This window comes from Pelodiscus sinensis, chromosome 2 (assembly GCF_049634645.1).
Source record: "Pelodiscus sinensis isolate JC-2024 chromosome 2, ASM4963464v1, whole genome shotgun sequence".
Lineage (NCBI taxonomy): Eukaryota > Metazoa > Chordata > Testudines > Trionychidae > Pelodiscus > Pelodiscus sinensis.
This window is the reverse complement of record NC_134712.1, coordinates 183,699,270-183,719,706: the sequence shown is the minus strand read 5'-3', so window position 1 is coordinate 183,719,706 and position 20,437 is coordinate 183,699,270. Positions and strand designations below refer to the sequence as shown.

At 44.5% G+C, this 20,437-nt stretch overlaps 1 protein-coding gene across 1 annotated transcript in view; it reads right to left on the bottom strand.

Annotated features, from left to right (window-relative positions):
* The window catches only part of DYNC1LI1 (dynein cytoplasmic 1 light intermediate chain 1), a 48,521-nt gene that overhangs the window by 27,637 nt on the left and 447 nt on the right, over positions 1-20,437 (bottom strand). The window contains exons 2-3 of the mRNA XM_075921971.1: positions 20,342-20,415; positions 4,441-4,557 (exon numbers count right to left, since the gene is read on the bottom strand). Of these exons, the coding sequence (XP_075778086.1) occupies positions 4,441-4,557; positions 20,342-20,415 (191 nt within the window). The remainder of the gene's footprint in view (positions 1-4,440; positions 4,558-20,341; positions 20,416-20,437) is intronic.

Below are 20,437 nucleotides of genomic sequence, written 5' to 3'. Positions count from 1 at the left end.
CGAGCCATTTTGGCGCCCCGGACTCGGGCGCGCGGCATCACCTCCGGGTGCAAGACGCATGTGCGAGCCCGCCCATAGGGCGCAGGCCTGTCCCCGGGGCACACGGCACATGTGCAGCCCAGCCACGGCCGCTGGCATGTAGCCTGAGGCCCGCCCCGGGGCACACAGTGCATGCGCTGCCCAGCCCGGCCCAGCCACTGCTGCTGGCGCGCGCACCAGGCTGTGCAGGGTCCCGCGGCCACGGGGGGAAGGGCGCTGCTGGCCAGCACTGTGGGGCTGGTGCTGCGGGAGCCCGGTGCGCGGCACCTGATGGCAGCTATAAGGGACACTGCGCGCCCTTTACAGCTGCCATCAGGCACCCCCCATTGGTTGGCGCCCTGGGCAGCTGCCCGGCTCGCCCACCCCTCAGTCCAGCCCTGGCTATAGCGCTGGCAGGGCAGCGGGCTCCTGCAATGAGCTGATAGTGAGGCCATCTAGCTCATGGCAGCCAGGCTGGGACACCTGGCACACAGATGCTTGGCAGGTCCCAGAGGTCCAGCGCAGATTCTCCCCCTGATTTTTACTCTTGGATCTCTTTCTCCTCTCACAATTTTCATATTCATCTTCCATGACTTTAGGTTCCGTGTTGATGGTCTAATCCCATCCTTTACCTGCACATTTCCTTGACCTCACCTCTTCATTCAAACTGCTGCCCTGATTCAATGCTTGCACTCATCAAAATGAAATTTCACTGGACTTTGTCTTCAACAAGGAAGGCTATTATCGGTTATCAAATTACCCCCTACAATCCAACAACACCCTACCCTTTTTCAGCACTGTCAGACTCTCTCAACCTGTCACTGCCAATGACTTTCATTCCATCAGTGTTGTGACTTCATCTGCTCTCAGCCTCCCTCTTCCCTTTTTTCCATTGATATGGTTTATTCTCTCCATGCTGCCACCCATAACTTTGTCCCCTTCTCATTCCTAATATTTGCTTCCTTCTCTTGTTAGAGAGCATCTCTGAAGAAAGTCCTGTGATCGGCTGACTTTCTCCACTATGAATTTCTTCTCCTTCCTGCTAGGGATGTAAAAGGTTAAGCTGTTACCAGTAAGCATTAGGCTCACAAGAAGGCTTATAAGGTAACCGGCTGAACAGCTGTGCCAGAGCAGCCCTGTGCTGGCCCACTGATGGTTAAATTGTATATTTCCAATTGTTTAACTGGTTAATTATTTTAATGGATATTTACTTCCCGACTTTATGTTTCTAGCAGAAGCAGCTCCACTTCTACTTTAACTTAATTGAATCCCACATCCACCTGCCTTTCTGCCACCTTTGACATGTTCCTCATCTTGTCTCCAGTTCTCTCACCACACAAATGTCTTTCAAGTTAACAAAATGTGATCTTCCCCTCCTACAATGCTGCTCTCCACCAGAGTTGCAGCAGTTTGTCTGCTCTCCTCTAAACCATTCACTTCCCCCAAGGACCCCATCCCAGCTTCTCACAACAAATCACATCCTCTCCTTAATCTCTTGCTCTCCTCTGGTTCTTTCCCCTCACAATACAAGCATCTATTAGTTTCTCCTATCTCAGAAAAGCCACCATTGACCCCATTTGTGTTTCCAATTACTGCTCCATCTTCTTTTCGCCTCTAAATTAATTGAATACACTATCTACAATTGTTATCCGGAGTTCCTCTCCTCCAATTCCATACCAGATCCACTCTAATCCTACCGCCTCTTCTTGCATTGAAACATTCCCTCTCACCAAAGCTCAGAACAGGACTCCATCCTTATTCTCCTTGACTGCTAATCCACCTTTGACACTACCAACAATGCCGTTTCTTGAAATCCTGTCTGTTTTCCATGACTGTCCTCTACAGTTCTCTTCCCCACCACTCTAATGTGTCCTTTGGAAGACCCTCCTCAACCCTCCTTCAAATTTTTAGGGAGATTCCAAAAGGCTCTGTCCTTGATCCCCATCTCTTCTTCCTCTACCCAGTGGTCACCAACTAGCTGATTACAATCAACTGGTCAATCCTAGGGAGTCTCCCATTTGATCACAATCGGCAAGCCCCCTACTTGCCCTGACAGCACGACACTGGCCATTCCCATGAGTGGCCAGCCAAGTCCCAGGTGTATGGAGAAGACAGGGGAGACAAGTGTGCTGCCCCCTCAGCTTCTATTAGCCAAGAATGGGAAACTGTGGCCATTGGGAGCTGAAAGGCTGGTGCTCGCTGAGAGAGTGGCAGAATGCAGAGCCACATGTCTCCTTCCCCCATCCTTGTGGTTACAGGGGCACATGGGCCCCTCCCAGTCATGGCCACTACATTATGGAAGGCAGGGAACCTTCCATAGCCTCACTACGCTGCCTGTGCTAAGTACCACACAGTGGGCATAAGTATGGAGGGTGCTGCAGCACCCCCAGATTTTGGCTCCAACTCTAAGGAGCATTGAGAGGCACAGACTGGGTTGGGGGTGCAGCTCAGCATCTCCACCTCAAGATCTGTTCCAGTGCAACTGTCAGGAAGAAGACAGCACACCAGCCCTTTCCCAGAGACACTCCTGCACTCTAAGCCCTAGCCCTAAGCTACCTGCTAGAGGCAGCACACCACTCCCCCTCCTGCAGCCCTTTACCTCATACCTCCTTCTGCACCCCGAATTTCTTCCTGTGTCCTGAGCACCTGCCTCAGACCTGTCCTCCCTCTGAGCCAGGACACATACCCCCTCCTACACTCCAATCTCCAGCCCTGAACCCCTTTCCAGAGCAAGCACTGTATCCCCTCCCAAATTCTAATCTCCTGCCCTAGCCCAGGAAAAATAAGTAATGGTGGGGTAGAACAAGTGATGGTGTGTATGGACTGAGTGGGGCAGAGCAGATCTTGGGTTGCCCTTAAATTCAGAAAGTGACCTTGGGTATAAAAAAAATCAGGGACCAAAATCTCATTCACAAACAAGTATAACTACCATCTCTGAGCTATGACTCCTAAATCTAGCTCTACTCCAGACCGGTCTCCTTTTGTCCAACTAAAATCTCAGCCTTACAGCTTCTCAGGGATATCTAGCTATGAGCTTAAATGCTACATGACTAAAACAGATTACAGAAAAACCTGTGTTATCCAGCCCGCTCGGGGATTAGGGCGTTCCAGTTATCTAAAAATTATGGTCATCTGAGGGTCCCATCAATCTAGGAAAAACCAATGGACATTGATAGTAAAACTCATGATTTTAATATTGGTAGTTTTGTAGTGTAAGGCAGTTGGTCTCACATTTCTATTTTGAGTTAAAGACAGTACTTCTTAAATAAAAAATTGTTAAGCCAATCATGGTAAACCAAGACAATGCACCTGAAGATGTGACAGTATTGTGGTTGGGTGCAATGCCGGTTAGCAAAGTTTTCTGGTTAGAGTGCTGGATAACAAAGGTTTCACTGTATTAATCTCCCCATATATCAGTTTTCTAAATTGCTGTAGATACTGACAGATAGGATAGCGGTACTCAGGACTGTAACCTGGGAGTAATCTTTGACTTGGCTCTCACTCTCATTTTCAGGCTATCCCTAAATTTTGCAATTTATTTCTGCATAACATCTGGAAGATATGGCCTTTTTATCCCTTCACAACTAAATTTCTCAACCAGGCTTTCATCTCATGCTTCAATTATGGCAACATCCTTCTCTCTGAAATTGAAAAATGCAATCTCTCTCACTCATCCATGCAGAATGCAGCTGCTAAAATAGTTTTCCCTAGCACATCATTTTGACCACATCACTGCTTTCAATCTCCCTACTGGCTCCCCTACTAATGCATTAAACATAAGCTACTTGTGTTCACTTTCTTGGCTCTTCACAGCTTCTCCCCACACTACCTCTCATCTCTCACTCGCTACTGAAATGTGAATTCCTGCCTCCCACCAGTCTACGATGGCAGCCACTTGTTTGAAAAATCCAAAGAAGTACATTCCTTTTTTGTCCCAGGCTGCCCACATGCTTGGAATATGCTCCCCCTAAAACATCCACAACCATGCTGACCAATACTATTGAGTTGTTTCCTTATACTTTTCTGTCGAGTCACTGTTATATCTTTTATATTGTAAGTTCTTTGGGGCAAAAACCATCTTTTTGTTCACTCTTTGTATAGTGCCAAGTTTAAAAGGCCAGGACCCCTAAGGACCATAGTAATGCAAATATATATTCTAAAGGCAACACCATTCTATCCTCCACAGTCTAAATAGAGGGTATTTATCATGATGGTTTCTATAATTCAGATACCTGTTTATTGGAAACTTGACACACATTTCATATGAAATTGCTATTTGAAGTAAGTGTTACCAATGGCCTGGGCTAAATGTGAGCAAATGACCTGGAAAATGAAAAACTCCATATTCAACTAATAGCCTGTAATCCATCCAGTTTAGAATTAAAATCTTCTGACTGCTGAGGATACACAATTGATACTTACCATCTCTATCTTCATCATGCACATTTAAGTACAAGTACTCCATTCCTCTTCCTTTCTTGTACTCCTCTATTCCTTGAAGTTTGCCTATTAAACTGGTTTTACCTGCACCATCTTCCCCTAGAAAAAGACAGAAGTTAATATAGATCAAATCTTTAAGTAAATAGTATTATTTACTAGAGTTTCTTTTTGGGCACAGTGAAATACCATGTTAACAATGGGAGTCACTCAGCTGGAAGCTCCTGCAAATCTGAAGACATAGGTGTTTGCTTTACTCCAAACACATACATACCAATCTCAAAATAACAGACATAATTAGTATTTGTTAATATATACAACTGTAGTTTTTCCCACTATGGTACTTAACTGTTCTCATTTCCTAGTAGGGATGTAAAATCCCATTTATTTGGTTAACCAATTAAACAATGTTTAACCAGCTTACTCATTGGGGGGAGGGAGGACAAGCAAAGGGGCACTCCAGCCTAGAGGGACTGGAGCTCCCTCCCACATCTGCCGTGCCTAGGCTGAAGCAGCCCCTGGCCACGGTGGCCCCCACTGAGCTGGAGCAGCCCCCTGCCTGTGGTAGGCAGGGAGCCAACCCAGCCCTCATTAGTTAACTGGAACCGGTAAGCTTCACCCTTTATGAGTGATGCTTATCGGTAACTTTCACATCACTGTTTCCTAGCTCAATTAACATTTTCAGAATATGGAACAATCATTAACTAGTTTTAAAGTTAAATTTGACATTCAGTGTAGTTTAAGTCCATAAAAGCCTATATTTCAATTTATTCCATGAAAATGCACATGGATTTTCATCCATGAAAAACAAATACAATGGTCAGTCTGTATAACTATTTAAATCTTACAAATACTATTAAGTCAACTAGAAAATGCAACAGTCTAAATATTAACATTAGGCATTTAACTGCTTTTATAAAGATTGCACAAACATCTTCAGATGAGGACTGGGAAAGGAACAATGTTTCTAGCCCTTATGATGGCAAATATCATATCAAAATCATTAGATAGGCATTGCTTAGTTCAATACACATGCAGTCTGAAAGAGCTTTAAATAAGTCCTTACTATCCCATCCATTTCACTACAATTCTGTAGCCAGAGACTATGCTCTCCCCTCCCCATATGACAGAATTTGGCATTTTTGCCACAGAAGTCACCATTTTGCTGCAGCAAAGGCACATTTTTCCCCTCTTTGCCCTACTGGAATCTGGCACTTGTTCAATCTTCCCACAAAAGAAGATTAATTGGAATGAGTTCTCCATCTCATAACTGCAACCAACCTACACTTCCCATACTGGACAATGGACAGTGGCTGTAGCGTGGACGATGAAAAAAAAGTTCATCTGTGGTAACAGCTGAGAGCCGAACTAATTACTAGATTGGTATGTTGAGCATAGCAAAACGATAGGGTTCAGTTGGGACTTGCTAAAACTACAGGTTGGACCTGACTTGTTCTGAACAAGAGGATTTACTGGATATGGGAAGGTTCCTCCCCTCAAGGCCTATGCTGCCACCGGGCTCGGGCTCCAGCCTGCCCCTACTGCTATGCCAGCCCCCAAGAGCTCTCTAGATCCATGGTCACCAACAGGTCAACCGCGAGGCATCCTGACCACCTCACCCCATTTCCCTCCCCCCCGAGAAGCCCCACTACTTACCTCAAGTGGAAATGGAGGTAGTGTAGGCTTCCCGGGGATGGACAGAAGTCCCGCAGCTTAGCGCCACTTCCGGCGATTCGGAAGTGCGCTACCTGCTCTGCCGGGTGTACTGCAGGAGGGAGCATCGGCTCCCTGCACCGCACAGGAGGGGCGAGTCAGCCCCGTAGGAGGCGCGCATGCGGGGTTTCCCGGTGCGTGCGGGGGGTAACTGGTACCCCCTATGGTCCTCCTGCCAGACCTCCCTATTCCTGGGCGCCAGACCACGGAGTCCTGGTTAACGGAGGTACAACCTATACTTAATAATCATTGTAGGAGAAACTTCCTCATGTCTGTCCTGGTGGCAAAAATCAAATTCTGTAATGCATGCCTGATGCAATACTAGCAAATAATGGAGATAATTAATATGCTGACTCACTCATTGAACACTATCTTGCTTATTGACTGAATCAGAGGTCCCAGAAAACAGTAATGATCATCTAACTAAATTGGTGCATAATGGTTATGATTTTCTGGATTCCAACCCAGAGTATCCTCTCCTGCAGACTAAAGGATACTTTGTGGGAAAGAGCAAGCCAGCAGTCTGGCAGCTCACAAGGCCTGGGAGCATACACACAGTGCAATTGAAATGGCCTGAAAATAAAGAAAGAGTAAAAAAATAAACATTGCATATGCACAAAAAGAATAGGAAAGAATATAAATTCTGGTATATCCAAGTATATTTTTCATAGAGAACACAAAAGATCTCTGACCCCAGCACTGTTCTCATGCCAAATTTCAAGTCATGCACCAAACCAGAGGTGCAAGAGCTGTTAAACAAAAACATTCAAATCACTACCTATCTATGCCTCATTCTCAGAGTGACTACATCATTTCTGCTCAATTTTTATTCCCAGAAAGATCTGATATGGAAAAATTTATCCAGAGTGGTTAAATTTTGGCAAAATGATATGCAAATGAGAAGAGAGGATTATAATGGAAAGTGTTAGGAAATACTAGCTATAGGCATTGTTTCATAGATAGTAAGAGAAACTTATTCTCACCCTTAATCCTGAAGTGCAACTGTCTGCGTTTCCATCAAAATGAAGCAAACAGCAGTGCCAGGAGGAGATGGCAGCTCCCCAAGAGCCAGTGCACCCAGGGAGTCAGCTTTTAAACCAGCTCCCCGTGCATACAGGGAGCCTGCATGTAACCTAGACTCATCCAAAACTTCACAGTTATACTTTCACATCCTTAACTGTTATAGGAATCAGTATTATGGAAATGCCATTGACTATTGAAGAGAATGTATAAGGACTAACTTTTGAGTACAAAATGAATTCTGAGAATTTACAAATAAATGTTAATTGGTTTATAAGTTAAAATTTAAAAAATAATTTAAAAATTATAGCAACCTGGACCAGATATTTTTGACCCAGATTAACTTAATGTAATAAGTTTCCCACAGAGTAAACACTCACAAACTCTTGAGTATCGAAATTTTTTTTTGCCATTATCTTTCATAATAAGTTCTGATTCAGGAGAGTTAACATTTTTACACAGTATTTCATGGCTACATTTATAACATTGTCTACATTAGGAAAAGTCATAAGCAATTTTCTTCTCTATAGCAGCTCAAATGTCTTAGCAACAGAAAAGCCTATAGGTCAGACAAACAACAAGCAGTCCTGTAGTACTGCAGAGACTAACAAAAATGTATATGTAGTATGAGCTATCGTGGGCAAAACCCACTTTCCACAGATGAGAGTGGAGAAAATAAAAAAGGTAGTTCAGACAGTTTGCAGACATTTATTATGTCACAAAAACATTCTCTGAACCTCTTGAGCAATCTAGACTAGTAGCACTTATAAAGTAAAACGTTGCTTTTAGAAAGCACAAAAGTATCACTTGACTGGTGGTAGAGATGTATATTATAAAGGACTAGGGGGCTGCATCCCCTGCTTGCTACACTCGCCAACCCCCTCTCTCTGAGGATAGATGTCTGGCCAGGGGAGAGGGGGCAGGAGCAGGCTGGGGGTGCAGGGTCTCAGATGAGGGTGTGTGTAAAGGGGGGATTGGGAACACAGGGAAGCTGCGTGGTTCCCTCCTCCCCCGAGCACCAGGGAGCAGGGCACTGAAGGGCTGGGGAGGGAGGAGGGGTGCTGGCCTAGCCGCAGCCCAGTTACTCATACCCACCCCCGGGTGCACATGTCTGGCCAGGGCAGAGGGCAAGCCAGGGCCTCAGGGCCAATCTGCGAAGAGATGGCCATCAACATGTGCCCCAGCCCCATCTGCCAGATCTCTAACTACTTCCCCTGCCCGCAGCTCCAGGGGTGACCCCTGCCGCCTCTCTGCAGACCCAGCCCAGGCAGGGCCCCATCAAAGAGGTCCATGACACCAACAGCTGTGACTGACACCAGTAAGTGGCTAGAAAGAAGAGGGGACCCAGGCATCATGGATGGCTTCTATAGGTAGCCCAGCAGCACCCAGAGACCGAGCTGGCAATGGAACCCAGGCGTCCAGGATAGCTGGTACCAGCAGGTCTGTCCCCACATCATAGCCCAGATGTTCATTAGCTGCCAAGATCTGTCCCCTGGAGCACCAGAAAAGGAGGGAGGGAGAGGCTGCGCACAGTTGAGAGCGGAGACGGGTGGTGGGACGCAGAGTAACGTGATGCCATCGCTCTGTTATCCCACAGGGACTTTTTAAAAAAAATAGAGAGAGAGAGAGAGAGAGAGATAAGTAAGCACTATACAAAAACTACATCTTATGCTTGAAATCCTAAGGGCACTGTCACAGGTTAAGCTTCAGCTGAACTCAAGGCATAGCACGAGTTTGTTTTATTTTTACTCTTAGCCCCAACCCTAATACTCCAATCATTATGTCTTTAGAGTAGGCATGAGTCAGTGGCACAACACAAGCCAACTTTGGGTGGGGAGACTATTTTCGTCATGAAAGATTTATAGAAACAAATAAAAATAGTCAATAACGGTCTACCATCAGAATTTTAAATTATTTTTCATTTTCCTCTTGTAAATACTTCCACTTTATAGAGACTTTTAGTAAACATCCACCTATTTTTCAAATAGCATTATTTGGAGGGTGAATCATTAGCAAGAAATAACTTGTGTAACAATTATATTTGCTACAGGCCCTTGTATGAAGTCAACTCCTAGTTAACTCATCTTGTTTTATTGTGTCTTCTTAAAGAAAAGAGAGCCCTCAAACTAAACAAAAAATGCACATTTACACCATATTCCTTAAATGTGTGTCTACTTAAATTTGAGGACTTGTATCCGTTCATACTTCGGTGGAGATTGAGTGGCAAATATAATAGCATGGAAAGTCAAATGAACATCATTAAGGTAACTTGTATTAGTAAGTGACCAGAATACTGACAGTACATTCAACAACAAACATTTGGAACAACCAATTCCTACTGTGAACAGATAGCTATAGCTGCCTTTTGAAGACATCATTTGTCACTACATCACTTAAAATAAATTATTTTCAGTGTTTTAAAATGCTCAAGAAAAAAATATGCATCTCCCTAAATCACATGAACCTCAGGAGAAAATTCAGACTAAAGAGATTCAATATGAAGTTTACCATTACAGCACAGTAGGGATGCAACATATGGAAGTATCTCTCTTAGCATGACAGAACTCATACAGAATTGCCTAAGATCAACCTATACCAGCCTGCTTTAAACAGGTATCAGAGCAAAGGAAGTAGAAGCAGATTCTCTGTCAGCACTTTCAGATCAAGAAATCAGTTTTTTGGTTTGGAGATGAAGGTTGGAAAGGCTAACTGCAATCTTAACAATATTAGATAATTGGGCATGACCACCTAATGATGACCCTTCTGTTAAAATCTCCAAGCACAGCAAGCTGTTTCTCCATTAGATAGCAGATCCCCATTTAAGTTTACAAAGAATTCTGCAACATACCAACAAATCATCCGGAGCACAAAAATGAATGCAGGTTCCCAGTAAGATCCAAGAGTGGTGAGTGTGGAACACATGCTGCCTACTCTTTGTGGGAGGGAAGAAGGGGTTAATTATCATCTGTTCAAAAGGTTCTAGTTGCATGCAGCAGTCTTTTTATGACTCTAAAGTCAGAACTGATGCACAGCATGAAGAGATCTGTAGAAATTATCCAAATTAACAGTGATGCATTTGATTCAAGTTCTGTATTAAAACAACTCTCACTTGTGTTTTACTATAATGATTTCAAAACAGTCCAAGAGGGTAGACTTATGACACTATCATACAGAGGGCGCTCAGAGATGCACAAAATGAAGCATATAAAATAATAGAATTTCAAAACAAACTATTTACAAATTTTATAAATATAGAACCATACTTTAATAATAAAAAGCAGCAGTGTCTAACTTTAGCACAATCCCATGGACTGAGGTAACTGTGACTCTGATATCCTGGGACTGAAGGCTCAGAAGTCTTAAAGATGTACTGAGTGTCTAAAATCCTTATAGGAACCCTCATTTATAGATGGAGAAACAGGAACAAACAGGAACAGAAGTCACATACATCTGTAAGTCAGAAACAACTCAGATCGCTTGTTCCCTATCCAAGTTCGTAGGTAACAAACTATTGTATTCATATGTACAGGCAGTCCCCGGGTTACGTACAAGATAGGGACTGTAGGTTTGTTCTTAAGTTGAATCTGTATGTAAGTCGGAACTGGCGTCCAGATTCAGCCGCTGCTGAAACTGACCGCCAGTTCTGACTTACATACAGATTCAACTTAAGAACCCCAAGCTCCCCAAGTCAGCTGCTGCTGAAACTGATCAGCGGCTGATTCCAGGAAGCCTGGGGCAGAGCAACTCTGCCTCGGGCTTCCTGTAGTCAGCGCTGGTCAGTTTCAGCAGCGGCTGACTTGGGGACGCCTGGGGCAGAGCAGCGGGGGTGCTGCTGGGTTGCTCCAGTAGCACCGCTCCTCGCTCCTTGGCGCTACTGGACCAACCCAGCAGCACCCCAGCTGCTCTGCCCCAGGCGTCCTGATTCAGCCACTGCTGAAACTGACCAGCAGCTGCTGAATCAGGACCTGGGGCAGAGCAGCTGGGGTGCTGCCGGGTTGGTCCAGTAGTGCCCAGAGCGGCGCTGCAGGACCAATCGGCAGCGCCCCAGCTGCTCTGCCCCAGGGTCCACAACAAAAGCCTGGTCTGCTGGGGGTGGGGGCACACTAGCTGCGCCCCCCCCCCAGCAGACCAGAGACACGGGGAGCAGAGCCGCAGCGGGGTGCCGCGCCTCTGAGGCTTTGCTCTGGCAAAGTCTCAGAGGCGAGGGACCCCGCCGCGGCTGCGGCTTCAGTCCCGGTGCCTGTGGTCTGCTGGGGACCGTCCAGAGCAAAGCCTCAGAAGCGCGGGAACCCGCCGCTGCTGCGGCTTCAGTCCCGGTGCCCCTGGTCTGCTGGAGACGGTCTCCAGCAGACCAGGGGCACCGGGAGCAGTTTACGAATGGGGCTCTCTCGCCCCGGAGCTCGCAAGCAGCAATCCGCCACCTCGACCTCCAGGGCGAGAAAGCCCCGTAAGTGCGGATCCGACATAAGTCGGATCCGCGTAAGTCGGGGACTGCCTGTATAGCAAAAACTCTAGCAATTTAAAGCATATCTCTGATTCAAGAAGCAGTAAAAACCCCAGATGAGAGGGAAAGTCCAGTGGGACAGAAAAGATTAACAGCAGCCTGAAGAATCAAACCACCAAGAGCAGACTCAGAAGCAAATATCTTCTTGTAGTGTTTCTTACTAAATTACTTAACTGTTCCTAATCAGACAGTCTGACCATATAAACGTGTCAGTAAAAATAGCTGACAAGACTAAAATGATAATTGAGATGTTGGGGGAAGGCGGCCTATTCATGAGACTGATTTTTTAACATCTTTGCCAATGGTGGGCAGCCCTCAGGACACTTGCAGTGGTGGGCAGCCTATGGGCCACATGCAGCCCATTAGCAGCCTATATGTGGCCCATGAAACATTTTGTTTACCACTGCCCACGTGGAGGCTTGCCAGATTGCTCTGGTTTCCATTCACATAGTTAGTAATACCAATGGGGAAAAAAATGTCTCTCACACAAAGCAAGGGCACATGAAATGAGGTACATGCTGATTGTACACAACACTGACTGCGAGAGCCATGTACTCCCTCTGCATCCAAAGCACTGATACAATCCACAAGCAAATGGCCATGGACATGTGCATGGGCCCCATCTGCCAGATCTCGGACTACTCCATTGCAGCCCCCCTGCAAGCCCGGCCAGGGCCTCACCGGGCAGACCCACAACACCGACAAGTGCAATTCTGTAGCTGGGAAGAGGAGGGGAACCAAGCGTCCAGGATGTCTCCATTACAGGGTCCAGCAGCACCCCAGAGACCAGGCTGGGCACTGGGACTCAGGTGTCCAGGAGGACTGGTACCAGATCTGTCCCCACTGCCCTCACATTACAGCCCAGATGTGTACTAGCTGCCAGGTCTGTCACACTGGGGAGGAGGAGGCCACATGGCTCCCATGTCCCACCTCCCCAGAGCATGGGGAGGGGTGAAGGAGAACACTGAACTTAGTTTTGGTCTCAAAAAGTTCAGATTCTAAAGCCAAGGTCTGGCAGCAAATGCAGGAAAGACTACACTTAACATTCTTTACAAAAAAGGAGCAGAGTGTTTTTAAAAGCCTTTTAGGGCTATCTATGCTTTTTAAAGAAACCAAAAATGATATCTATGCCACATGCCCTGGGTATGCCTGAAAGAAAAGGGATACTGGAACAATATTATAAGAATTATAAAAATGGAAGCACAAATCTCTATCTTGAGCTTCACATTGTGAACTAAAACTATTTTCAAGAATAAATAAAATATAACACTACCCAGACGTGAAACAATAAAGAAGTTATTTAAATCTCTACAGCCTATAGTCAGCAACAAAATGGAGTTCAGATAAAAAACACATGCCACTGAAAAAGGCCTCTCACAAAACACAAAGTTAATTAACCAAATTTAGTCTTTCATTAACTACTTGTAAAAAGACTAAGAACAAAATCCATAATTCTGATCAATCTTGAGTAGAGATGTAAATTATTAGGCGAGCAATTGACTACACAGTAAACCTAGGCTTATCGAGTAGTCTAGTCACTACTCAACTACTCGTTTCTCCCTGATGAAGCAGGAGATGGTGCTGGGGAGCTAGAGGGCTGGGGGGAGCTGTCTTCAAAGCTGGTTCCCCCCAGCACCATCTGCAGGGGGAGGCAGACGTGCAGCAGTCTGGGACCCAGCAGAAGCTGGGACTGTTTAATCTTGGCTCACACCGGATCCTGGACCACAGCACCTCTGCATTTTAAATGTAAGAGGAGCCAGGCTACCTGCGTGCTCAGTTCCTACTACATTTAAATTGCAGAGCTGCAATAGGGCTTCTTATGGACTAATTGTGTACTCACTACAATTTGTATCAACTACACGATTAATCAATTACCCGCTTGTTAATATCCTTAATCTTGAGCACTTCTGTAAAAACCATCTCCCTATCATCTAAGTTGTGAATATATAAGTTACACAGAACCTAAATGTAATTTAACAAGTAAGTTAAAAGCCTGTTAACGGATAAATATTAGTCTTACTATGATTATATTGTGGTTAATGTTTAAAACAGATTGGTAAAATAATTTCATGACATTTTACATTCCTACTTGTGCTGTCATTCCCTCAGCCCAGCTGCACTCCGTGCTTTCACATCTGAGCATACAGTGTGCATTAACAAATCTGTTTCTTCTCTATCTACATACCTCTCTCCACTCAGTGACAAGAGCCAGGGCAGGACAAACTAAGCTAACCTCATATACTGATGGCTCTGAAGCCAGGAATAGGGTGGTTCGATCACACTGTGCTCTAAGGCAATCAACAGTGGCTCCTAGGACTTGGTTCCTGACTCTGCACCAGAAGCACAGGGACCCCAGGCCAGGCACATCTCCTCCCTTGAGAACAGCTGCTGCCTCCACCTGCACTAGCCCCCTAAAACTCCTCACTCACCCAAAGAGACTCTGCCAAGACCCTGTCCAGACACTTCTCATGAGGCTGGATACTCAGGACACTGGCTACCAGAGGCTGCTGCCGCCAGGTGCAGTGGGTGGAACTGGACACTAAGGGTACGTCTAGACTACAGGGTTTTGTCGACGGAAGTTTTGTCGACAGAGCGTCTAGTCACATTCAGTTTTGTCGACAAAGCAAGCTGCTTTGTCGACAAAACCCTGTAGTCTAGACGCAACCCTACAGGCAATAACACCTTCTGTCGACAGAACTCTGTCGACAGAAGGTGTTATGCCTCGTAAAATGAGGTTTACCAGCGTCGACAAAACTGCTGAGTTCTGTCAACAGAACTCAGCGGTAGTGTAGACGCAGGTATAGTTTTGTCGACAAAAGTCCACTTTTGTCGACAAAACTCAGTAGTTTAGACACACCCTTAGTCAGGCAGCTGCTGGTACTGCTACTCAGGGTGTCTCATTGCCTCCTATTACATCCTATTTGTTTTGCTTTTTTTAAAAAGTGAAGCTTAAAAATCTACAGAAACCAATTAAATCAAGATAGTACCAAGAGAGTGAGATCAATGATCAATAGTACTAGAAGTGTGCTATGAAGCAACAGCTCAAAACAATCCATGGATAAAGAGTGATCAGAACAGGTGTGCAGAGTTGTATTCATCTGTTTAATTAGGAAAATTTATGATAAGATGATGATGGACAGCAAAAGTTTAAGGCCAGGAAAGTAGATTTTGTAGCTTGGACTGGTATATTCTCGTAATAGTTTTGCAAATTTAGACTAGACTGCTGAAGCTCAATGCTGCTCACTAGGTCATCTGGAAATAATCTCATGACAGGAAACAGAATTTGCTGAAGGAGAAGATTTAGTAAAGCAGTGACCATTCCCTTTCCCTCCCCACTATGATAACAGAAGAGTGTAAATAGTTAAGTTAGATATATTCTTTGCTGAAGACACTGGAAAGTAGGTTTAAGATTCTTCCCCTCCTTTTTACAGACTTCCTAGTATCCATTCCTCAGGAGCATGGCCTCACTCTCAAAAGACTCACATGGTTAGTTATGTGAAGTGAGATACTTGGGGTGCAGATAAAATATGGAGGCAACAGGGCAAACACAAAAATCTGATTCTTAAGACTGTTCACTCATACCCCCTGAATAGCAAGTAGAGTTAAATGCAGAGATAAGGGGGAAACTAGATTCAGTTTAAACACCAGAACAAGTATATATCTCTCTACACCTGTACCTTCAATACTAAAGTAAGCAGAGGGGATGCCAAACTAAACAGCCACTCCTTTAGATGATTTCAAAAAGCAGATATTGAGCTATCAGTGTCAGGTATGCCGTAATCTTTGATCTCTGGTTCAATTTCCACATTCCCACTTTTGCTAATTATATGTATTGGGTAGAATGTTGCCAAAAGATAATATGATGAAGATCAAAAAGAATGATCACCAGACCCTCAAAGTCTTACTTAAATGCAGACAGATACAATTACTGTCATGTTCTATTTTATAGACCATTCTAAAATTTCCACATGGAAGTGTTTAAGCAGCTGAGGACTTATGTAACCATCAAGATCATTCAGCATTACACAAAATGATACTGAAACTGCTACTTGCAGAACATAACACATCAGAGCCGAAAGGCTTCCCATGAAAATAACTTCAAGTGAACCTGATGACAGTACTTGCTGGACCTAGAGCCAGTTGAACCCACTTAATTTACAACAGCGTTTCCTAGTTTAAAGAACGAGTAGGGGCCTACCAAATTCACAGCTATGAAAAATGTGTCATTGATTATAATATCTAGTCTTTTCTGTGCTTTTATCCTATACTATACAAATTTCATGGGGTTGGGGGGAACCAGAATTTCTCAAATTGGGGGTCCTGACCTAAAACAGTCTGAGGGATCATCAGGTTATTTTAGGGGGTACTTTTGCCATTCTTAAGTCTGAGCTGTCTTCACAACTGGGCTCCTGAAGAGCAGCAGCTATTGGTTGGGCACCCAGCTCTGAAGGAAGCCCTTTACCAGCAGCAGCACAGAAGTAAGGGTGGCAATACCATACCATGCCATCCTTACTTTAGCGCTGCTGGTGGTAACGGCTCTGCCTCCAGAGCTGGGCTCCTGACTAGCAGCTGCCCAGCTCTGAAAGCAGCACTGCCTCCAGCAGAAATAAGGGTAGCAGTACAGCAACACCTCTTACAATAACCTTGCTCTTAGTCAACTATTTTTAGGGTCAGGAACCCTACAATTAGAACACTGTGCAGTTTCAGATTTAAATAGCTGAAATCATGAAATTCATTACTTTAAAATTCTTATAACCATGAAATTAATAACAATGAACTATGATTGTGCACTAAATGTGACACAAGCACTGCCGCCATACAAGATAAAAATTCAGCTCACAGAACAGCCTCACATTTTGAAGTTAGCATTGGACATTATGATATGAAGGGGCAGCCTTAGCCATTCTGCTAAACAGGGAATGTGTGTTCTGTACCCACTCCTTGTAACTGAGGATGATCAAAAATAAGCTGGCCAGTAATAAGTGGAGAAAAAACTGTCTGTCCAACTGTAAGTGGAGTGTAAAAAAAAATACCTCAATCCCGCCCCCCTGCTGCAAAGCAATTGAGCATCTCTGGCATCCAGGGCAACTGCATTTTGTACCTGCCCTTAGAACTACTTCTAGCAATATGAGGAGACACAAAGTGTTACAACAGTCCCAGAACACGCATGTTTACAAGGTATTTTCTGTGTATGGATAAGCTGAAGAAATTCTGTCCAAAAAGTGTTGCTCCATTGATACACCTTTAACTCCTCAATGATTTTTTAGATTAAGGCATTTGATGGGTAAAATACTGTCAAAAGTGTCAAAATAAACAAATATATAAAACACTAATTTGTAAGAACAGTAAAAAGAGCAAGACTTTATGGTCTTTAGAGTTAGCCTTAGAATCTTATGCCTCATTACAAAAAATAAGTTGCTTAACTGAGTTACTTTAATTCAGAAAAACGTGAAGCCCAATGATGTTCTAAATTTTTTTTTAAATGATAGCATAATGCAATCAAAAAGGTAGGCCATCACCTACAGCAGGGCATTCTTGCTGGAATATTGACACTGTTTGACTGGTGAAATAAGAGGTCAGACATATTACTGTATTAATGAATTGCCAAACCTAAGTTCTTCAAAGTCTTTCCTCAAGGTCTCTTAAATTAACATAATATACAAATATTGCAAGAAGGTATATCTGTGTTGGTCCCACAATAGCAGAGACAAGACAAATATTTTATTAGACCAACTTCTGTTGGTGAAAGGGACAAGCTTTTGAGCTTATGCAGACCTCAGAATTTGAAAATACATTACCCCATGCAGCCCATTGAGGTTCTATGTATGACCTGAGACACATTTTATTTACGGTTGCCCATTCATGGAGCTGCTGGATTCCGCTGGTTTGCACCTGTGTATATTATTTTTTCCTACCAGTTTTACTAAAGACACGCACTTAAAGCAAGGGCATAGAGCGGTGTATGCACTATTTGCATACAACATTGACTATGAGACCTGTGTGCTTCTTCTGCATCCAACTTGTTACAGTTCAATTGGCACACCTTGCAAATTTTAGATATGCAAGTTCAGTTAGCAAAACTATCCTATCCTGGGAGATCATCTTGGTCACATCTTGCAGCCCACTGAAATGGAAGGCCACTCACGCAGCACATTCACTAGCCTAGTTTTGCCCATTGCTGTTCTATGCAAATAAAAAAACCCTATACCAGATTCTCTACAGAATTTAAATCAATGCCGAAAATTAAGTTTCTAGCCCTTCTGGTAGCAAACCAGAACTATACATTTGAAGTTAAAGCCAGTTACCTTTGCTATTATGACTCTGAAGACAGAGCAGCCCCAGGTCTCTGCTACTACTGCTTGTTCAGAACTTTTCCACCAAGCAGCAGAATAAAACAACAAGACTTGCCAGGTTTATGAGTGCTATTCAGAAGTCTTCAGGAAACAGAAAAGCTGACAAGAATCATGCTGGGACTAATCAAAGTAATAAGCAGCAACAAGTGCTGGCACTAAGTTATTTATAGATGGAGAGGTCTCAGAAGTAGTTGGGAAAATGTAGAGTAATAAAGACCTTGTCAACTCACTCCCTATTCACTATGACCAGGAAGCTGTGGAAGAGGAAGAGAGAACTTCTTTTCCCTTGAAGGGGAAAGGAGAACAGCTATAGTTAGATATAATATATGGAGACCCAGTCATGAGACAGAATCTAGATATAACACAGCATTCGAGGGTAGCAGAATGCATTCTCACTAGATCTAGTGTTCCTACCCAATGGTTTTAACACCATGTCATATTTATTAACTGCTTCTAGCTTCCTGATTATTAGTAGCTTTCTTAATGTCCTGTGTATGAATTAACTTTTTCAGAATTATCTGTAGTTTTACAAATCCAGAAGCTTTACTTTGTATTACAGCCCACAATGAATCATCCTTGTTGCATTAAGTAAGTTTCCCCAGCCCTATGTAATGGTATTTTAGCTAGTATGTGCAAGAAATTGAGCCCTATGGGACAGCATGTAAGCAGTTAAAAAAATACAAGTAGAATTAAACTCTGGGCACCATAACAGACAATAAGTATCTCATTTAAATTAAAACAGAGAATCATAGTATCTGGTATTCCATGATGTCTTTAAAAGTTTAAAGGATGGTCAATATGATTGAACCTGGCAGCCAGGATGACACCTGGAAATAAATTCCCCAGTCCAACATGAATAAGTCAACCCACTTAGTTTTCAAAAGATGCTTACAATAAAAACAAATTCTAATATCTACCCACTTCAAGCATCTCATACATGAAAACATGAAACAAAACAATCAAGCTAGGAACTGGAGGCAGATAAAAAGGACTATCACTCTCAGTATGCTGCTTCATAATAAAAAAAAATGTTTAAAAATTAATGAAACCCACACCAGTTTCACTACAGCATCACCTCACCCTTAGCATGGCATTGTCATCTATAATGGCTATCTTGAGTCCACAACTGAATTTATACACAGATGGAAAAAAAAAGATATGATTTATTCATAAATAAATCAAATCTCAATCACTCTCTTAAGGGACATTAACCAATAGCTAAGCATGACAAACTCTCCACACAAACCTTCACTGGAGACCACAAGCACTGCCTCTTCCAGGATCTTGAGACATGGTTTCATAATACTAATACAAATCCCTTTGCGGAGCTTTGTGTTGGAAGAGAAGAGAGTCGATAAATTCATCAACCCCTAAGACTTAAATTGTTCTTGGCTCTGTTTAATAGCTTTTCTGTCAATAAGTTTAATCTGTCCCTTCCCACCCACAATAAGTTTTCTGAATGTGCATTCATGCAAAATACTTTACCTTTACAGCTTGTAGTTCTTCCCCACCCTCCACAATAACTCTGATCATCCTCATGCCACAAAGTGCCATCCCCTCTCTGGTAAGCACAGTCACAAACAAGACAGGATTTAGCCACTACCACTGGCTGGAGTAGCAAAACACAAAGAAAATCAGCGGCAGTGATGCCGTGGCGCTGCTGCTGCACAACAAATGATAACGCCACTGACAAGCCCCTTATGCGGGGTCCAGGACCCCTAAACAGCCTCTACGGCATCCTCCCAGCTCACAAGGAATAGCAGCCGCTGACACTGCGGGGGCTCTGGATGCAGACACAGGTCAACAGCCGTGCTGGGGGCCTGAATCAGGGAGATGCTGAGGGAGCCATAGGTGCTAGAAGTAGGGGTGCTGCAGCACAACCAGGTTTGCAGTGGTTTTCATTATATGCAGAGTTTACAGTTTGAGTCAATGGCTCTCAGCATCCCCCCTGTACAAATTGTTCCAGCACCTCTTGGGGGGGGGGGGGAGACAGAACCTTCTTCCAGACACGCTGAAACCCGCCTTAGCCAGAGGGAGGCAGATGGCGAGCACCCCCACCCAAAGCCACCAGGCACCGGGGCGGCCGCAGTTCCCAACGGGAGGGTGGGGGCGGCACTACCAGACGGGAGGTTCGACCTGCCCCGCCCAACCTGCCCCGTGGGGCGCTAACCCAACCCCAGCCACTCCTGCCCACAACTGGGGCAACGGGCGGGGGGGGGGGGGGGGGGGGGGGGGAGCGCTCGGCGGCCGCCGCCCCGGCGCGAGATGCCCGGTCCCCGCGGGGCAGGTGACTCACCCAGCAGCAGGACGTTCTTCCCCGAAGGCAGTTTAGACCGGGAGCGCGTGGACACCTCGCTGAGGATACAGGACCTGAGGGGAGACAGAGCCGGCT